Genomic DNA, 20,258 nt, shown 5'->3' with positions numbered 1-20,258 from the left:
TTCACATACACACATTTTATTTTTCATAAAATAAAGGATAATGTGCCCACCCATACCCTGTAAGTTTCATAGCCTAGAAGTCAGTTTCATATCCTAGAAGTCAGTTTCACAGCCTAGAAGTCTTCCTAGTAGTCAGATTTTCTGTCCCCCAGAGGGAGAACTCCTGCACCCCCAGTTCCCAGGGGACCTGGTGTTTGAGGAGCTGCATCAAGCCGCATCATCTTACAAGCCCAGGGGAGAAAGGATGTGTTTAAGAATAGAAGTTGTTCATTTTGTTCTCCTTTGCAAGATTTTGATAGAATCTAGTAGAAAGGCTGTCTGGCTTAGCTCAAAATGCAAGAAAAGGTGTTATTCTTTGGCATCTGGGCATTTCACAGAGGGCATGGGCACTCCCCCATCTAAACAGGCTTGAAAAAGGGCACACACCCAAGAGAGGTCCTCGGGGAGGCCCAGCACAGAGTGGTTCAGGATGCACAGACAGCCTCCCTGGGGCTGTGGGCCAGGAGGTGGGGAAGCTACCTTACTCGGGCTGGAGCAGATTTGGGAAGAGTCATGGGAGCAAGTTTCTCTGCTCTGGGGTCTGGGCCACAGCCTACCATGTCCCATCTCTCTGGTTCTGCCCAGTGTTCCCTCCTTCCTTTTATCCCCAGCACCTCATCAGTGCTCCCTGCTCCTGAACACCATGGTCAATCATCCTGGGGCTTCTCACATCTGTGAAAGAAAAGGTCTCTTGATCACCCAGGTGTAGACTTCCAGGATGGTGCCTGCTTAACTTTCCTACAATCCAGGGTCATCAGGGAAATGAGCCAGGCGGGGAGGGTAGAGCCTCACTTGCAGCCAGAAACCCTGGGATGTAGCCTATCTGTGACAAGGGCAGACTGGCAACCATCTGCAACCAGAAACAGGCCAGGTATTCTATCCACTGCCCCCAGATGCTGCCTCCCAGGTTCCTAGAGCCACCTTGAGTCCCAGCTCAGCCGCTACCCAGACACTGAGCATTCAACCAGGGCAGTGCAGTACATGGGGGCGCCTTGGAATCCCTGGCATCACCCTCACCCCTCTTGCCTCTCTTCTTCGTCCCCACCTCACATCTCTCCCGTCCTTCAACATCTCCTGGGGCTGTTACTCTTCCTGGAGAAGGGGCTCTCGGTCCCCTTCCAGCACCCTCTCATCCTCCTCCTTCTCCATGCAGCCCACTGTGGCAGCCAACCCAGCGCCCACACCACCCCCAACCACGGCGGCCCCTGTGGCGCCCACGGCAGCTCCAGCAGCCACCATCCCGGCCTCTGCAGCCAGTGCAGCTGCTGCCATGCCAGCACCCACCACGCCCCCTGCCAGACCCATGAGCCCGGCCCCCACAGCACCCCCCACAGCAGCCAGGTGGCCACAGAAGCGCATCGTGTAGGAGTCCATGAAGGCCTTGGCCGTGGCCTGCAGCTCAGCTTCCAGTGCCTCCAAGGTCTGATCTCTCCCCTTGCAGAGTAAGGCCACACCATGGCGGGCCAGAATGGCATCTTTCTGGGTGGAGAGGAGGTTCCGCATGGTGTCTGGCAGGACCCGCAGCGCAGAGAATATGCGCTTGGTGGCTATGTCCTGTGACAGGGAGGGGAAAAGAAGGTGCCCTGACCAGGAGCCCCAGGCATCCTCTCCCTGACCTGGACCCTGCCCGGACCACACCTGCCCCCCGAGCACCCCCCAGGGCTCACCTGCTGCCTCACGTACTCCTCGAACTCCCTCTTGGCAGCTTCCACCTTCCTCAGGTCGTGCAGCTGAGCAGCCATCTGTCCACGGGAAAACCCAGGCTGCCTCCTTCCTTCCTCCTCAGCCAGGGGCGCCGCTTGTTTCCTCATCTCCACTCCCAGGGCACACAGACCCCCACCCCGGAGGCCTCGGCACAGCCCCCACCTCCCTGCCTCCCCTGCCTCCCTGCCTCCCTGCCAGAATTCTGGATCCCCCAGGGGCTCATACCTCATCCGGAGAGGTGAAACCGGGCCCTGTCCTCCCCATCCATCCTGAGAGGTTCTGCGGAGACACCATCGCCGGGGTCAGGGAGAGCAGGGGCCCAGCCGAGTCGCCTGGGTCTCCAGGGAGTTTTCACACCTTGATTTCCTGAGCTAGCTGCTGCCCCGTGAGCAGGCGTCTGTCCCCTCTGGCCACGGCGCGCCCCTCGTTCCAGTACCCCTGGCAGCGGCTCTTAGCGTGCTGAGGGGCCGCGCTCAGCACATCTGAGACGTAGGCCCCCAGAAGGTGGCAGAAGTCATCATCTGTGTCTGAGGGAGAGATTTGCATGCTGAGAGACTGCAGGCTTTGGGAGGAGAAGGGGTGTCAGAGGCCAGGAGAGGCGGGTGCTTCGAGGGGCTCGGTTGCCCAAGGAGGGGAGCTGGGAGCAGCGCAAAAGAGGTCCAGCTCTCGGGGACACTCACCACCAGGGCTTGCATGGCCTTGGTTCATCCACCGCCTCCCTGGGGCAGGCAAGAGGCAGCAGCGGGCTCGCTTCCCTTGCAGCAGCTCCTGCACTTTGGGGTATCTGCCAGACAATCTCTGTGAGGCAGCAAGAGGAGCGCTCTGAGCTAGGAGGTCCACCCTCCCATGCTTGGGTCCCTACTGGGACCCCTCCCAGCCTTCCCCACCTCTGCCCTGTCCATGGCCCCTCCACCCCATCCCCTTGCACCACTCACCTGGAAGATGTTGCCTACATGCCCCTGCCCTGCCTTGTTGGGGTGGGACGAGTCACGAACTAAGAGGTCCAGATGCTGGAAGAGAAGGGGTCCTGACACCAACAACTGGGGATATGGGGCCTGGGACCAATGAATCCAAAGATAGGTATCTCACCTGGATGGGCACCATCCCATAATGCTTGCCCATCACCTCAGCCACGTGGACAAACATCTGGGGGTGGGACACAGACAGCGTCAGGGCTGCGCCACTTTGAGGACTATGGTGCACCCCAAGCCTGTCTCCCCACCTCCCTATGCCTGCTGTAGGAGCCAGGCTTCCCGCTTCACAGCCTGGGGTTCTCTTGCCTCTCCCCAGACCAGGCATCTCATGCTTTACTCTCCACCCTCCCCCTTCAACCCTGTTCAAGTGTCATAAAACCCTAGGCCAGACCAGGAGGGCACCTAGTTCCTTCGGGTCCAGCCCCTGGCCTAGTGGGCAGGGCAGGGGTGGGGGTGACCCAACATCAGAGGTCTCTGTACCTCCAGATAGTCCAGGTCTGTATCCTTCAGCTCCTGGCAGGTGTTGAGGATCTGGAATCAGAGAGAACATGTACGAGGGATTACAGAGGCCAGGTGACTTCACTGGGGAGGGCCCTGGTGAGTGGGGAGCTTGCAGGCAGCCTGTAGGTCTCCGAGCACGGGAAACGCCAGTATGGGGGCCTTGAAGGCTGTAGGGCTGGGCTGGCCTCAAGGCTGGAGGCAGACCTGGAGGGTACTGTGATCCATCAGGCCTTCAGCTGCCCCAGGGACCACCAGCCCACCTTTAGGAATAACCCACGTTCCCACCTTCACCAACTAGAAGCACCTTCCCCCTTCCGGGGCAGCCCCAGAACCTGTGAGGACCCCAGACACCAAAGTCTGTGAGATGCTCTGGCCTTGAGGAAACTGAGCTGGAGAAGGGTGTGTGGGGTGGGGATGCCAACATCAGTGTCCCCCATCACCTGGTAGGAGCTCAGCATCGTGGTGAGAGCACAGAGCTTGATCCTTGTTTCCCTGCTCAGCTCAGGGCTCATGGCATCCCCTGTATCCACCAGGAACACCGCCACCTATGCAGGGAGTAGGGGAAGACCCAAGGGGCCAGGCCTGCCTTGTTCTCCCACATTCTTCCCAATCCTGCCCCGTCCCATCCCCATCTATCCTCACCCCAGAGATGCCCTTCTTGATTCCCCTTCCCATCCCTGACCTCCTTCTGCCACTTCCCCCCTCACCTTCTTCCCTTCTTTCCCCAGCAAGAAGGGGTGGCTCCACATCCATATGCCTCTGGCAAGGCCATTGGCACCCCACCTACACCCCTGCAAGGACGCTTCTCCTCCTCTCGGCCAGCCGCCCTCACCAGACTCCTGCAGGGGAGAGAAGGGAGAGCATCAGTTGGTCGGTTCCTTGTCCCCACAGACCAGAATAACAGATCCAGCTTCCCCCAAGCAGGGATTCCCATCCTTGCTCCCCGCCCCCCTCCTGCTCCGCCCTGCCCTCACCAGGCCCGGCAAGCCCTGAAGCAAGTGGTTGAGGAGGAAGGACTTCCCTGAGTGCTGCTCCCCCAGGACAGCGAGGAGGCAGACCGGGGTGTCCCTGGCCAGGGGGTGCTTCAGGCAGCGGTTGATGGCCCCCATCCTAAGGATGAGGCCCCCAGACGCATTGACGCGAACCAGCAGCAGCGGCTCCGCCCTCACAGGACAGGTCTCCTGGGCCAGGAGAAGAAAGGCGCCCCTGAGCATCCAGGACCAGCTCCTGACCCGGGAGTGTGTCCAGCCTGGAGCTCTGGGTGCTGTCCTGATGTTCTAGAATAGGGCCAAAGCCACCCCCTCCTCTTGGGTCTGACTGATTAGGCCCAGTCCCCAGACCTGCAGCGCAGGGGGCAGCGGCCGCTGCGGCAGGAGCTTCATCTTCTCGCCCAGGCTCCGGAGGCCCCTCTTCTGCTTGCATATCTTCCGGCACTCAGGGCAGCAGGGCGGCTCACAGCCCGGGACACGGTGCGTGCTGAAGCACCGTATGCAGAAGTCGTGGCCACATTCTAGCGAGATGGGCTCGCGCAACCTCTCCAGGCAGATGGAGCAGGTGGGGAGCTCCCGGGGTGCCATGGGCCGGGGCCCCAGACCCAGCTCCAACTTGGGGAAAGGTGTGTGGGACCTGTGGGGCAAAACAGGCCACTGAAAAGCAGGATGTCTATTGGGGGCAGGGGGTACCGGCCAGGGTTGTGGTGGAAGACTGATGGCTTGGGAGTGGAGTACCCTTTGTGCCAACCCAGTTTCCATTGGTGCCTCCATGGAAAGGCGGAGCTGCTTCCAGAGAGGCCAAGCTCTGCCAGTTCCTCACTGACGTGTGTCCTAGGACCTGGGGGCCTCAGAGTGGGGGCAGCAGAGCAGTGGTGAGAGAGTCTGAGAGGGAGAAAGTCTGGGTAGAAGGGACTCCACCACATCCCAGCCATGCAAATGTGAGCAAGTTCCTTCCCCTCTCTGGGCCCCAATTTCCTAACTGTCCCAATGGAAAGGATAGCAATACCCCTCATGGGGCCGTTGGGGTGACCATCCGAGAGGAGGCGTGTGCAGCTGTCTGCACAGTGCCTGGTGCAAATGCTTGGGAAGAGCCTCTCCCGGCTTTCTGCAGGGGGCTGCTTCTATGAGGTGCTGACTTCAGCCAGGCCCCCAGGCATGATGCCCTCCACAATACCATGCTTCAGGGACAGTGAGGAGAAGGCAGCAGCCTGTGCTGCAGTTGGGCAGATGGCTCTGGATCTTAGAAGATTCCTTCCGCTCTCTGCTCTGAGCTGGCATCTGCCTCCCTGCAGCACCCACCTGCTTCTTCCTGTCCCTCCCTCCACAGCCTGGCGGATCCAGCCTCAGGCGGACAGCCCTCCTGGCTGGGCTGCCGGGCTCTGTGTTCCGGACCGGCCATTTCAACTGAACTGCCTGGTCTCACTGCACCCATCCCAGCCTGGAAGGCCCCGCTACATACCAACTGTTGCCGCTGTTTCCCATGAAGCTCTGTTTCCTCTCCTTGGAGAAAAAAATAATAATAATAAGATTTAGAACAGAATCCAGACTTCTATCTTCATCCTGGGTTTCCAGGGACTCCTCATGCTCCCCCACCCCGCCCATCACCCACCCCAAGAGGGCTCTTCCCACCCCACTCTCTTTCCCGATCTTAGGACTGAAGACTTGCCCGTTTGCCAAGCCGATGACAAAAGGAAGTGACTGACAAGGCGGGCCTCGGCATGGGAGGCTGGGATGGGGAGAGGGTCCGGATGCAGAGGGGGAGGCCCCGAGACCTTCAACCAGAGGTAAGGATGCCTTTTCTCCCGGAAAGGCTAGCGGGCTGCGGCAGGTGGAAGGTGAGGTTGGGGGATGGTCTCCCCGAGGAGCTGACTCCCGGGCAGAGCTGGAAAAGAAATGTGACAGCCGGGAAAGAGGAGGCTGCTGCTGGACTCACCCCAGGGGGAGGAGACAGGGCTGCGGGTAGCAGGGCTCCGAGGAGGGAGGGATGGAGCCCGGCTCAGAATCCCTGGCAGAGGCTGGGATGCAGGCAAGCCGAGGTGGTGAGTCGCCATGGAGACAGAAGGGAAAGATAAGGACAGGGAGGGGGAGGGGGACAGAGAGGGAGAAGGCGTGCAGTGCACCCACAAACATGGAGGCGCCCTTCGGCGGAACCACGGGCCAGCACTGCCTCTACTGGGCCAGCTGAGGTCTCCCCAGGGCCACAGGACAGGGTGGGCAAAGAGAAGAGGTGTGGGAAACAGGAGAGGGTATGACCAGAGCTGACCCAGAAACAAGGAGCTATTCATCCATTCATTCAATGAACAGTTACTGAGCACCCACTATGTACAGAGCCCCCGAATGCCACCCTACTTCACGTGGCCCTGCACATGCCCCTGCCCTCCCTCAGGTTTATGTCACTGATGCCCGACCCAGCTGCAGCCTTCTTCAGCACCCATGGGCCCTCCATGTCCTCTGGTGTATTTCCCTCTCAGTGGCTTTCACCCTGCCTCAAACTTGAGCAGGGTGAAATCTATGAAAACTATGAGCCACCTCTGGATCTTCTAATGGCCTCTTGACTGGGCTCCTTGACTCCCTTCCACTCCCCAGTACACAGCCAGCATAGACTCCCCCAGCACAGATGACCTCACACTGCTCAAACACCTTCAGTGGCTCCCTACTACCATCAGATCAAAATCTAAACTCTCCAGCCTGCTGTCTGGGCTGAACCTTCCTTCTACTCTTCTCTCTCGCCCCACTCTTCCCTGCCTCTGCACCCTGGCTTGGTTGCGCTGCTCCTTCTCATTCCTCCTGGGACACCCTCCCAGGCCCAGCGCAGGTGCTGTGGCCTCCCTAGAGCCTCCTTCCCTCACCCCTCCCAACTGGGTGCGGTCTTGTTCTCAGGCAGTTCCGGGCTGGGGACGTCTGATATGTAATAAGCTTGGCGCAGCCCAGGCTTCAGAGCCAGGCAGATCCGGGCTTGATTCCCTGCTCAGGGGCTCTGGGACTCCAGTGCACCTCTCTGTGCTCTGAGGAGCCACCATTACCTACCTAAAGCCACTAGTCCAGGCAGCGGAGTCATTTGTACATCTTAGGAGCTAGGACGCAGAAGGGTTGGGGTGAGGTGGGATTCAGAACCTAGAAAAGTTCAGCAGAGACCACCTTCAGCAGGTGGAGACACCCCTGAAGCTGGGGCTGGATCTTGTTCATTTTGGTGTCTAGAGGACCTGAGACTGTGGGCTGAATCAATCAGATTCAGAGAAGCAATGCCATAGACTATATCTCCTCCTGCCCCAGGTGGTACAAGCCCCTGTGTGTTGGCGGCAAAGCCTCACACTCAGGGGATGAGGAAGCAAGCCTGAGCCGTGCCACAGCTCTGCCTTCAGGGCAGAAGGGAGGGTTTTCTCAAGCCCTGTAGCCTTTCATCCCTGCAGGAGAGAAAGCGTGGGCGCTAGACTCAGATTCAAGCTCTAAACCTGCCTCCATCCCAGCATGAAATGCTGGTGAGTCATTGCCCTCTCTGAGCTTCCATTTGCTCATCACCAGGCAAAGATGTGAGGAAGCAGATGGGACAATCAGTCTTCACTTAACGATACTTACTGAGCACCAGGCAGTGTGTCTCACACTGGGGTACAGCTGGAAAAAAGAGAGACAAAGCTCTGTCCTCCCCAAGATCCCAACCGGACAATGAAAAGGCATTGCTATGATCTGGGTGAGAACCGGGATGCGGGGAGGGTGAGGAGGGGTGTCAGGCTGTCCTGATAAGCAAGGAGGTAGAAAAAGGCTGTCCAGGCAGGGCAAACCACATGTACAGGGCCCAGAGGGGAGGGGACACAGAACCCATTCTGGGGAATGAAGGAGGTCTGGCTAGCCTGGCAGGAATATTTGATGCTAAGATGGGCGCACCAAGGTGAAGGGTAGAGAAGGCCTGGGTCATGCAGGCCCTCAGGGGCCAAGGGAGGGGATGGGAACTTCACCAGTCAGTGTCCCAGGAGGGATCCCGCAGGGCAAACATGTATGGTAGAAGCCTCACTCTTAGGGCTGGCTATATAATTTTATTTATTTTTTATTATTATTATTATTATTATTATTATTATTATTATTATTATTGAGATGGAGTTTTGCTCTTGCCCAGGCTGGAGTGCAATAGTGTGATCTCAGCTCACCGCAACCTCTGCTTCCTGGATTCAAGCGATTCTCCTGCCTCAGCCTCCTGAGTAGCTGGGATTATAGGCATGCACCACGATGTCCGGCTAATTTTTGTATTTTTAGTAGAGACGGGGTTTCTTTATGTTAGTCAGAAATTCCCGACCTCAGGTGATCTGCCTGCCTCGGTCTCCCAAAGTGCTGGGATTACGGGCCTCAGCCACCACGCCTGGCCAGTTTGTTTTGTTTTTTTTTTTTTTTTTTTTTGAGACAGGGTCTTACTCTGTCACCCAGGCTGGAGTATAGTGGTGTGATCTCAGCTCACTGCAGCCTCCACCTCCTGGGTTCAAGCAATTCTCCAGACTCAGCCTCTCCAGTAGCTGGGACCACAGGTGCACACCACCATGCCTAGATACTTTTTGTATTTTTTAGTAGTGACGGGGTTTCGTCATGTTACCCAGGCTATTCTTAAACTCCTGAGTTCAAAGTGATCTGCCTACCTCGGCCTCCCAAAGTCCTGGGATTACAGGCATAAGCCACAGTGCCTGGCCAGGATAGTTATACAATTTGCGGATTTGGTGAAAAACGTAACTGCAAAGTCCCCATCAGAAGCAAGAAAGTCCACTGCCTCTTCTCACGGCACACTGCCTCCACCCATGGCCAATAGGCAGCCCCTCCAGATTGCCACAGTCATTTTAGGACACGTTCAATACCTGGATTGGGGGTCATGGAGAAGCCTATGCTAAGTTTCAGCCCGGGGAGGGGAAAGTCACCACTTTGTCACACCCTAAGATGCCAGGGGCCAATCCAGCAGTCCCCAGTCCTCCTTGAGCCCACATTCAGGCCTCCAGATGGAGGGGGGCAGCCATGGTGGGGCAGAGGTGGGGACACCGGGAGCCTGGGAGTGGGCAGCCGAGAGCCTGTGCTGGGAAGGCAGTGGGACATGGGACACACACAAACCAGCTTCCAAATTCCCAGTGAAGGCGCTGTTTTCTCATCAGACTTCACTCACAAAGCACAAATTCAATGCTAACATGTTTCAAGATGGTGGCCAGAGCACTGAAGCCCAAGCACATGGCCCTTCTGACCTCTGGTCTTGAGTGGCTGCACTGGATGCATAGCTGTGAAGCTGGCCCCGCCCACTCTGGCTGCTGTATGGACAACAGACTAGAGGGACAAGCGGGGAGGCTGGGGGTGCTGTTGGGGAAGTCAAGGCTACAAGTGGAAATAGAGATCCACCTGGGATCATACTCAGGCACCTAAAAGAGGGCACTCCTCAAGGCACGGTACAGGCCGATCAGGTGGATAGGAGACGGGAGGAACACCAGGTTTGCTCCTGGATAAACGATGGGCCCTGCTCCTTTGCAGCCAGAGGCCTCTGATGCTATCTAGGGCTCCAAGGGGAACCCCTGGCCCAGGGAGGCCAGCTGTAGTGGTCATGGGTCCATGTCTATGGGCAGCCCCACTTTATCCATTATGCTCCACAAGTCTCTGAGTCTACGGTCTATGAGAATGTTAGAAACCTAATGGAAAAATGAGAGTCTCCAAACCACAAAAAGAAAATTTCAAAATCAAAAGTAACACCCACTTAGTTTAATGTCCCAGTACCCCTTACATGATGTTAGCTGGTAAACCCAGCTTGAGTTATCATCTGTAAAGTCAGATTCAAGTCATGAATGCACTGATTCAACACATGTTTACTGAGCACCTACTAAGTGCTGAGCACAGTGCTAGGTTCTGAGAAGTCAGGGTGACCAAAACAGAGAAAGTAATGGCAGTAAAGTGTTGAGACATCGACCAGGCATGGTGGCTCACACCTGTAATCTCAGCACTTTGAGAGGCCGAGGTGGGTGGATCGCTTCAGCTCAGGAGTTCGAGACCAGTCTGGGCAACATGGTGAAACCCTGTCTCTCTACACACACACACACACGCACACACACACACACGCACGCACGCACGCACGCACACACAATCGGCCAGGCATGGTGGTGCACAGCTACTCAGGAGGCTGAAATGGGAGGATCACTTGAGCCTAGGAAGTGGAGGTTGCAGTGAGCCAAGATTGTGCCACTGTACCCAGTCTGGGTGACAGAGTGAGACCCTGTCTCAAAAAAAAAAAAAAAAAAGTGTTCAGACACCAAGATAAATAGTGTGTCTTATCAAAAGATGATCCTATCCTTTGAAAAATATTCATGGCAAAAAACTTCAACTCAACCTGGGCTGTGGATGCCCCATGTTTTAATGTGTTTGCTCTGATTATAGAGAGAGTCCTTCAGACAGTCAAAGGGCCCAGCGCCTGCAAAGTTCTTGAGCCTGGCAGCTGAGGCCCTCATTGGAGGATGACTGCCCCACGTGGACTGCAGTGAACCTGAAAAGGAATGGAAGAAACTCCACTCTGCCTAGTTGCTTGCTTTCTAACTATGGTGAGGCTACCACTCAGGCTTCCCATGGTGCCCCTAAGTGGCCTCTGACCTTCCCCAGGGACTCAATGGGACAGGAAGAGCCACACTGAGCCAGGCCTGGTCCTGCAAGGTGGACAGGCCCTCAAGGTGCTGTTGGGGGCTGAGCAGTGACTTGAATGAGAGTGGAGTCCACAGAGAGGGTTGCGGTGGAGGGGAAGTCCTGGGTTTCAGGGGTGGAGCTTGAGCTGTGGGAGGGAGTGAACTGCAGGCCCTAGAGACAGACTTATTTCTCATTTCACCTGTTGTCCATTCATTCACCAACAAATATTGGCCGAGTTGGTGTGAGGTGCTTCTACCCAGCAAAGAAATGCCAGGAATAGGGCCATAACTCACCCAGACAGGATCACTACCTTCAAGACCTTGCACAGACTCAAGGAGTATGGACCTGGGAGTCCCAACGCCCACTGGGCTGGTCCTGCACCATCAACTAGCTCCATGCCGTCCACCCTGTCAGACCTCTGCCCAAATCCAGCCCTTGGCCTCCAGATCCTGAAGCTGAAAGCTCCCAGCACCTGCTCTCCCTCTGCCTCTTCCATCCCTGTGAACCAGGCTCCTGGTGGCCCAGCTCAGGCTGCTGACCTGACTTCCTGACCTCTGGCTCTAGCTTCCAGGCTGGGAGTTGGAGTGGAGGTGGACTCATTTTTTGAATAACCAGCCTCAGGAATCAAAAATACAGTTTTCCAGACTGGGACCCTGTTTGGGGAGGTTTCTGAGTCCCTTGATGTGGGCAAGAACCAGCTTCACACACGAACACACATGCACACACACATGCATGCATGCATGCACACACCTGGTGAGCCCTCCCCCAACATACCCTTCCATGTAAATCCTCACACATACCATATACATATGGTCAAGATATTCCATGTATCCCACACTCTGCTCACACGCTGTGCCACATGCACATCCATGACTCCACCTTGCCTGATACAGACCCACAGTGCTCGCACACACACACAAACACATGTACACAGTTACATCCTCACAACTGCACTTGCACATCCACATCCATTCACATGCTCACTCCTTCATACTCACACACAAATACGTGTGTACCTTCAGGCCTCATGCTCATGCACATTTACACACGGGCTCACTCTTACTGCCTTACATGCACAGGCACACATCATACATCCTTACCCAACAGGTGCTGTTCCAAGCACTTTATGTGATAAACTCACCCCGAGTAACACAACCTATGAGGGAGGTACTATATCACTTCCATTGTATAGATGAGGGAACTGAAGCACAGAGAGGTTAAGCCACTTGTCTAACACCACACAGCTATTAATGGCAGAGCTGGAATCCAAACCCAAGCCATCAGGCTCCCCAGTCCAAGCTCTTAGCCACTACATTCCATGGTCTCTTTGGTGGCAGAAATAAAGTTAGTTATTACAATAAGCCTTAGAAAGAGTTTGTAGTTTTGCTGTGTCTCAGTTTGCAGTTACTTGCCTCAGAGGGGGATAAAAATCAGTCCAGCCTCTGTCTATGCAGAATATTGGAAACAAGCAACTGAGTTCTGACTGGTTCTAACCCCAGCTAGATGTGTGATCTTGGGCAAGGCCCTGATCTTCTCTGGGCCTGTTTCCTGATGTGTAAATGTTGGAGAGAGGGGCAATGAGATCAGAGGTCCCTTTGGGTGGAATGCCCCCAGTCCTCTCCCACCTCTTAGCCTGGAAGCTGGCCTTCATGAAGCCTGGCATTGTGGGCACTGCCCTGGTAAGCACTGGGTCTTAGCCCGTTTCTGCTGCAATAACACGATACCATAGACTGGGTAATTTATAATGAGCAGAAATGTATTTGGCTCAAGGTTCTGGAGGCGGGGAAGTCTAAGAACAAAAGGCTGCATCTGACGAGGGTCTTATTGTTGTGTCACCACATGGCAGAAGCCATCACAGAGACAAGAGAGAGAGGAAAGGAGACCAAACTCATCCTTTTATAAAGGAACCCATTCCCGAGGTGATAGCATTAATCCATTCCTGAGGTGACCTTTTTTTTTTTTTTTTTTTTTTTTCAGACATCACGATGAAAGTTTTATTGGAAAATAGCAAGAATTGCATGACAGTCATTGGTAAATGAGTATCTGTTAAAAATCGAAGAAAAATAAATATAATGCATGATAGGCATTTTACAAGAGGATAATTTATGTATCAAATTATTAGGTAGATGTTTTGAGAAACAGATGAAGCCCTCATAAATATTTTTGCAAAATTGCCTTTTTTATTTTTGTGCCGTGGAATTTAAATGTATAGTGAGGAATATAGTAGAATATCATCTTTTTTTTTTAATTTATTTATTATTATTATACTTTAAGTTGTAGGGTACATGTGCATAACGTGCAGGTTTGTTACATATGTATACTTGTGCCATGTTGGTGTGCTGCACCCATCAACTCATCATTTACATCAGGTATAACTCCCAATGCAATCCCTCCCCCCTCCCCCCTCCCCTGAGGTGACCTTTAACCACCTCTTAAAGGTCCTATCTCTCAAACCATTGCACTGGGGACTACGTTTCCAGCACTTGAACTTTGGGGGACACGGTCACCATCTTGTTCATCTACCCACTCACCCATCCATGCATTCATTCATTCTCTATTCCTCCAACCATCTATCCACGCATGCACTGATTATCTACCTATTTATCCATCCACTCAATCACCCATGCACTCATTATCCATCCATTAATTCATTTATGTATCCACCATTCATTTCTCTATCTTTTTTTTTTTTTTTGAGACAGAGTCTTGCTCTATCACCCAGGCAGGAGTGCAGTAGCACAATCTCGGCTCACTGCAATCTCCATCTCCTGGGTTCAGGCAATTCTCCTGCCTTAGCCTCCTGAGCCCTGGGATTACAAGTGTGCGCCATCACACCCAGCTAATTGTTTTGTATTTTCAGTAGAGACTTTTGTATTTTTAGTAGAGACGGGTTTTCACATGTTGGCCAGGCTGGTCTTGAACTTCTGACCTCAAGTGATCTGCCCACCTCGGCCTCCCAAAGTGCTGGGATGACAGGCATGAGCCACCACACCTGACCTCATTTCTTATATTCTTTCATCCATCCATTCTCCAACTACCAATCCATACATGCACACATGTATGATTTGCTCCATCCATCCACCCAGACATGTACAAATCTTTTCATCCATCACTCCTCCACCATCTGTGTATCTACTCATCCACCATCTACTCTTACTCTTATCTATCCATGCATGGATTCATCCATCTGTCCATGTTACAAACATTTATTGAGCAATACACCAGACATCATACTAGGCTCTGGGAGTAGACTGATGAGTCTTCAGGGTGCTTCCAGTCTACTGGGGAGACAGAAAGGTCAATAAACAAGTACTGGGTGATGAGTTCTCTGATTAGGTAGAGTGAGGGGAGACGCACAAGGCACAAGCAAAGGCACCTTGCTCTGACCTGGGCACTTAGGAAGGCTTCTCACACAGGCTGCATCTGAAGGATGAATATGAGGTGGCCAGGCAAAGGAATGGGGACAGGCAAACAACATGTGCGGCAGAGAGATGAGCTCATGCAACGACCCAGAGCTGCAAGATAAACAGCTCACCTGGAGTGTAGCATGTGAAGTGAGGAGAGGTAAGGGTGACGGGCCAATCACAGAGAGGTGTGTAAGCCCTCCCCTTGGTGTCATCCGTTAGTCCATGCCCGTATATTGCTTTCTTGCAGGGCTTGGGACACCTCCCGTCCTGCTGAACCAATGGCCTCTGGGTGCTGCTGGCTGCGGTGAGCTGGTGTCCATGCCAATATGGCTGCCTTCCCCATCTGGGTCCTGACCCTGGCCCCAAGGTGCAGCAGCATGTGCTCCCTGTGGCTGCCCTCCTCCTGTCCCCCAGGCCCAGTGGCCCTCCTTGCTCTCACCAAGGCTGTGTCTGTGCCAGGTCCCCTTGTGTGAGCATCAGAGGCCAGGCCTTCCCATCAGCAGCTGGAAGGAAGTCAGAGCTCCCCAGCTTTACTTCTGAAGCTCCCCACCATCAATCTGGTACTAGGCATCCTGAAACAATTAATAATAGTACAATTATCCAACATTTGCTTAGCAATTTAGGGTTCACAATGTGTTGTCATGCGCCCTACTACCTCAACTGATTCTCATAATACAGTGACTATTAGCCCTGCTTTCTGAATGAGGAAACTGAGGCTTAGAGAGCTAAGGAAACCTTCCAATGACAGCCCTGGAAGAAATAAAATGCCCTGACTCCCAATCCTGGGCCATCCCCTCCTTTCTGGCCTGCTGCGTGCTGTGGTCTCCCAACATTCACACCTCCACACCTTTGACCCAGCCACTCTCCTTGCCTGGAATGCCCTTGCCAGTCTCTGCCTGCCTACATGAAACCCATCACCCAGGCCCAAGTTGGCTCAGAATTTCTACAGGGAACCCTTCCACATCCTTCTCTCTCCTCCCCTTTGCTCTTCAAACTTTATGAAATGCCTCATATATACCAAGCATGTGCCAAGAGTGATGCCGGATGCAGAGACTACAACAAATAACAAGATTTGGTCTGTTAAATAAGATTTGTAGGAGGGTTATTGGTCTGGACTGAGCTCCTGGATAAGCTCCAACAGACCAAATCAAAATGGATTCACTCATGCTGAAGTTCCATGCTACAAAGCCAAAACTAAATTGTTTATCTGATCTTCCAAGAAATCAGGACACAGAGAGATAATAGCCAAATCCCCAAACAGGCCACTTCTAGCCAGCATGACAGGAAGTCCCCTCTGCTTTAACCATTATAAGGAAAGCAACTTTGAAATCAGTCTGCTTTTTGTTCTGTCTGCTTACTTCAGCCCTTTCTGCCTATAAAGCCAATCTCCTCTGTTCAGCTCATCAAATGATCATTCTATTTTATAAGAATGAGGTATTGCCCAATTCTAAAATTTCAAATAAAAGCCAATTAGATCTTTAAATTAAATGCATTGTCATTTTGTCTTTTGACAGGTCCCTGCCCCGAGGAGCTCAAAGACTATGTGCAAACAAGGATGCAGCTGCCTCGCAGCACAGCCCCTGCTATATAGGAGCTGCCCAGGGAACTGTGGGAGCCCGGAGGAAGCCCCTCACTCAGACTTGGGAGTCAGCAAGGCTCAGTCTTGCAGGATAAGGGAGTTAGCAGGGTAAACGTTGTTGGGGGCTGGGACTGCAGACACAGGGCACAGCACATGCAAAGGCCTGGCAGTGAGTTGGCAGGGCAGGTTCAGTGCGGGCGCAGCTGGAGCACAGGGTGAGGGCTGGCAAGAAGGAAGGATAAAGGTAGGGTAAGGGGACCAAGGTCAGTCAGCAGGGAACAGATAGATGATGGAGGGCCACGTGACAGATTTTTGGATTTTCACTGCATGTCAGTGGAGCCATAAACTATTTTAAGCAGGGATACAGGTGAACAGATTTGTGTTCTTGAACCATTACTCTGAGCATCCACTGGGACAGACTGGAGGAGACACCTTGCTACTTTCAACAGCCACTTTGTATTAGGCGCCTTTGAATACTGACCACATCGTCGAGCTAGGCCTCTAGGGATAGACATCTAGAGCATTGCTAACATTTTGCTATAACAAATAGCATTGCAGCACATATTACTATTCTTACCCCGTTTCCACTTGGGTAAGTATAATTGAACGATATCTTGTGAACACAGAGCAAAATCATACATATTGATCTTTGCCAATTTTGGCTATAAATGTTAAAGGATGATTTTTATCTTTTATTCAGGGAGTTTTTGGGTTATCTATCTGCCATGTCAAAAACAGTTTTATTTTATTTTATCTTTTTGAGATGGAGTCTTGCTCTGTCGCCAGGCTGGAGTGCAATGGCACCATCTTGGCTTACTGCAACCTCCGACTCCCGGGTTCAAGCAATTCTCCTGCGTCAGCCTCCCGAGTAGCTGGGATTACAGGCACCTGCCACCAAGTCCAGCTAATTTTTAGTAAAGATGGGGTTTCACCATGTTGGCCAGGCTGGTCTTGAACTCCTGACATCAGGTGATCCACCGACACTGGCCTCCCAAAGTGCTGGAATTACAGGCATGAGTCACCGTGCCCAGCCTTGTAGAATTTTCAGATGCTCATCGAGCAGTAGGCACAGTAGAGATATCAGAAAGGGGAGAGAGAAGCTGAGGGTGAGGAAGGAGGGGCAGGAGGCACCTGGAGACTGGAGCCCTATCTTTTTAACCCTCACAACCCTTGAGGTGGGTATAAGTCCCCCACTACCCCGCACACACACAATTTTACAGATGAGAAAACAGAGACTTAGAGAAGTTAAATTACTTCCCCAAACCTCATACCATTATCTCATTTGAACCTTCGACAGTGAAAACAGTCAGGCCTGGGGTAGCCCCACAAACATTTGCTAGATTTATTGACAAAAGTGGGAAAGATGAAATGCAAATATGGGCTGCCTCTCCAGAGTTATGAAGCGTGGGGCACAAGAGGTGGGGTGGGGGTGGGTGAGGACAAGAAGGTGGGCTTCAGAGGCAGGGTGGAAGCAGGACATACAAGTTGGGAGGCACTAGCTGATGGGGACAACAGGGGAGAAGGAAGTGACAAGAGTCAAGTTAGAAGACACCTTGAGCACCCTTCTGGATGTCCACACTGGCGAGCAGTCCCTGGCTGCTGGCAGCCAACTTACCATTATGCATCATCTCCTCTCCTCCAAGTCAGAATTGAGACCAGGCTCCAGACCCCTCTCCTCCGCTGTACTACCCCCATTCCAACTTGCATACTGCCCATTAGGATCCTGGGACTGGAGTATCCAGGCAGTCAGCCAGGAAGTTGACAGATGTGGCCAGCTGGCCCCTGTGGAGGAAACTTCCCCCCACAGACTATGCCCAACTGGATCCAGGCCCCATAGACCCCTCTGGAGTGACAGGCAGCCCCTTGCAGCTGGTTTGATAGGCAGAAGGCCAGTCTGAATAGAGCCAGAGGCCCGCTGCAGTCCAGGCCTCTGCATGTAAGCCTCTGGTGGCCCGCTGACCTACGCCATCCTTCAACCTGACTGGCAAGGTTATGTGTGTCCTGGGCAGCACCCAGGCTTTGGCACCAAACAGGCCTTGGTTCAAATACTGGTTCCACTTAACTCACTAGGCAGAGTCACTTTTCTCACTCAAGCTCAGTTTCCTCAGCAGTAAACCTCAGCAGTAAAACTGAAGATATAATTACCCCCATGTAGGGTCAGTGCAGAAAGCTTGGTGAACAGTAGGCGCTCAATAAATGCTAGTCTGCTTTTGTTTTTTGAGATGGAGTCTCGCTCTGTTGCCAGGCTGGAGTGCAGTGGCACCATCTTGGCTCACTGCAACCTCTGACTCCCTGGTTCAAGTGATTCTCCTGCCTCAGCCTCCCAAGTAGCTGGGATTACAGGCACACGCCACCATACCCAGCTAATTTTTGTATTTTTAGTAGAGACGGGGTTTCACCATGTTGGCCAGGATGGTCTCAAACTCCTGACCTCGTGATCTGCCCACCTCGGCCTCCCAAAGTGTTGGGATTACAAGGCATGAGCCACTGCGCCCGGCCAATGCTAGCCTGTTAATCAGCCTTGGAAGCAAGTCTGGGCCACTTACCTCAGTGTGCCCAGATCTCCCCAGGAATCAGACCTGCCCCAACTTGGATCTCAGACCAACCCTCACAAGGCCTCTCCTCTTTTTTTTTTTGTCAAAGGAAAATCCAAGAGATTCTTACAGAAGGACTTTTTACACAGTAGGCCTGAGGACAGATATCCAACAGATAAAGAAGTACAGTTTTCCATTAGTTTATTACAATGATAATAATGATCATGTCTATTTACTGGGCTCCTACTATATGCTGAGTCCTTCTAACAACAGAATCTCCGATCCTTCCCACATTTCTCTAAAGGTGAAAATATTGGCTCCATTTTACAGATGAGGAAACTGAGGCTATCCAAGTGACCTGCAGCCAAGCCTATCTCCTATCTAGTCTCTAGCATTTCTTTCTCTCTCTCTTTCTCTTGCAGACACACAGTGTTTCTTCTTCCTCTCTCTCTAACCCCATTTGCTCTCCCCATCACAACACCATAATCTAGGGCCACGCAGAGCAAAGCAGCCACAGCAGTCATGTCCTTAGCAATCCATAATACAGCATGTTTGCTGACAAAATGAATGTGGAGTACAGTTAGGCAACAGGAAATTAACACCTGACCCCAGAGGTCAGGAAAGAGGGCGTACAAAAGCTGAAATGTGCTTCTGCTTCCTGACACTGAGTCTGATGCCAGAAAGAGCAGAGGTTCCCCACCCACATCAGGCAGCCCTGGACTGCTTGACCCTGACTGATGACCCAGTGCCAAAGAGGAGGGAGGTGACTATGGAGCCCAGGCCACCCCACCCCACCCACAGAGGCCATCAGGGACAGATGATGGTGTCTGAGAACACTCAGGCCATCAGTCCCTCCCCTGCCTCCCACTAATCCATTTTCCAACTGGCAGTCAGCCCGGTTTTTTTAAGATGCAAATAAAAATGTGTCCCTCCTCACAGGAAGCCTGCTGTGGTGCTAGGAATCTGGGTGGTAGTTCCCAGGTACACGTTTGGAAAGACCGGTCTACGTCACTCTATGTAACTTATGCCTCATAATTCTTTTTAAGGAACTTCCACTTGTGGGAAGATGGAGTAGGTATATTTTTTCCTATACTTCCTGCTAAGTACAACTAAAAACCTGGGACATCACATACAAGACAGACATGGGAAGACTCTGAGAGGTGGAGAAAAGAAGGCAAGCAGGGACCTCAGGACTGAGGATGGTGGTGGTGACTCTCCTGGGCTTTCTTTTTGTCTCCTTATCCCAGAATAGGTACTGGAGAAGCTGGCAATCTGGAAATGCCAAACAGCCACTACAAAAAAAAAAAAAAAAAAAAAAAAAAAAACCTCAACAAAATCTGCTATCTGAAGGACCAGGAAAAGGGTGGCCTGGCAAGACAGAAAATTCCTAGGCAATAAATACCCTACTGCAGCCAAACGCCACAGGAAAGCATGCAGCCCCACCCACCCATGCCACAAAGGCTGAATGGGGAGCCTAGACCTCCCCCTCACAAGGCAGTAACGAGGGGTCCCAACATCCCCAGCTGGGTGGTATCAGAGAAGGCCAAGTAGGGAGCCAGAACTTGTATCCCAGCCATTACAGGTGCTCCCCCTGACCTTACAGTGTTAGTGGAGACCACATGGGGAGCTGAAACTTGCACCCTGTCTAGCAGTAACAGGGAATCCCCCTCTTAAGTGTCAACAGAAGCAAAGTGAGGAACTTGGACTTCTACCCCCACCTGGTGGTACTGAGGCAGTGCCACCCCTCTCCCGGCCAGAGGGGTGTCAGAGGAGGCCAGCTAAAACAAGTTTAGGCCGGGTGTGGTGGCTCACACCTGTAATCCCAACACTTAGGGAAGTCAAGGCAGATGAATCACTTGAGGCCAGGAGTTCCACACCAGCCTGGGCAACATGGTGAAAGCCCG

At 52.9% G+C, this 20,258-nt stretch overlaps 1 protein-coding gene and 1 long non-coding RNA gene across 6 annotated transcripts; one reads left to right on the top strand and one right to left on the bottom strand.

The window, feature by feature from the left end:
• RNF112 (ring finger protein 112) lies at positions 1-6,107 on the bottom strand. Of its 3 annotated transcripts, none has more exons than XM_005583107.4 (14): positions 5,877-6,107; positions 5,670-5,710; positions 4,559-4,844; positions 4,193-4,399; positions 3,926-4,057; positions 3,659-3,763; positions 3,198-3,248; positions 2,833-2,889; positions 2,679-2,753; positions 2,424-2,541; positions 2,101-2,270; positions 1,969-2,022; positions 1,707-1,781; positions 1-1,593 (listed from the first exon to the last, which is right to left on the bottom strand). In XM_005583107.4, the coding sequence occupies exons 1-14, from the start codon at positions 5,928-5,930 to the stop codon at positions 1,123-1,125; spliced, it is 1,896 nt and encodes a 631-aa protein (XP_005583164.3). In that variant the 5' UTR covers positions 5,931-6,107; the 3' UTR covers positions 1-1,122. The 3 variants fall into 3 exon arrangements, with proteins under 3 accessions (XP_005583164.3, XP_045231185.2, XP_045231186.2); XM_045375250.2 differs by having other exon boundaries at positions 4,193-4,396; XM_045375251.2 differs by lacking the exon at positions 4,193-4,399.
• LOC123569424 (uncharacterized) lies at positions 5,534-15,928 on the top strand. Of its 3 annotated transcripts, XR_010582332.2 has the most exons (5): positions 5,534-5,994; positions 10,595-10,755; positions 14,251-14,398; positions 14,489-14,545; positions 15,756-15,928. It is a non-coding gene; the product is annotated as an uncharacterized lncRNA (long non-coding RNA). The 3 variants fall into 3 exon arrangements; XR_012425348.1 differs by lacking the exons at positions 14,251-14,398; positions 15,756-15,928 and having other exon boundaries at positions 14,489-15,724; XR_010582333.2 differs by lacking the exons at positions 14,251-14,398; positions 14,489-14,545; positions 15,756-15,928 and adding an exon at positions 12,812-13,005.
• Positions 15,929-20,258: the final 4,330 nt, after the last annotated feature.

The sequence above is a fragment of the Macaca fascicularis genome, chromosome 16 (assembly GCF_037993035.2).
Source record: "Macaca fascicularis isolate 582-1 chromosome 16, T2T-MFA8v1.1".
NCBI classification, from domain to species: domain Eukaryota; kingdom Metazoa; phylum Chordata; class Mammalia; order Primates; family Cercopithecidae; genus Macaca; species Macaca fascicularis.
This window is presented reverse-complemented; position numbering and strand designations above follow the sequence as displayed.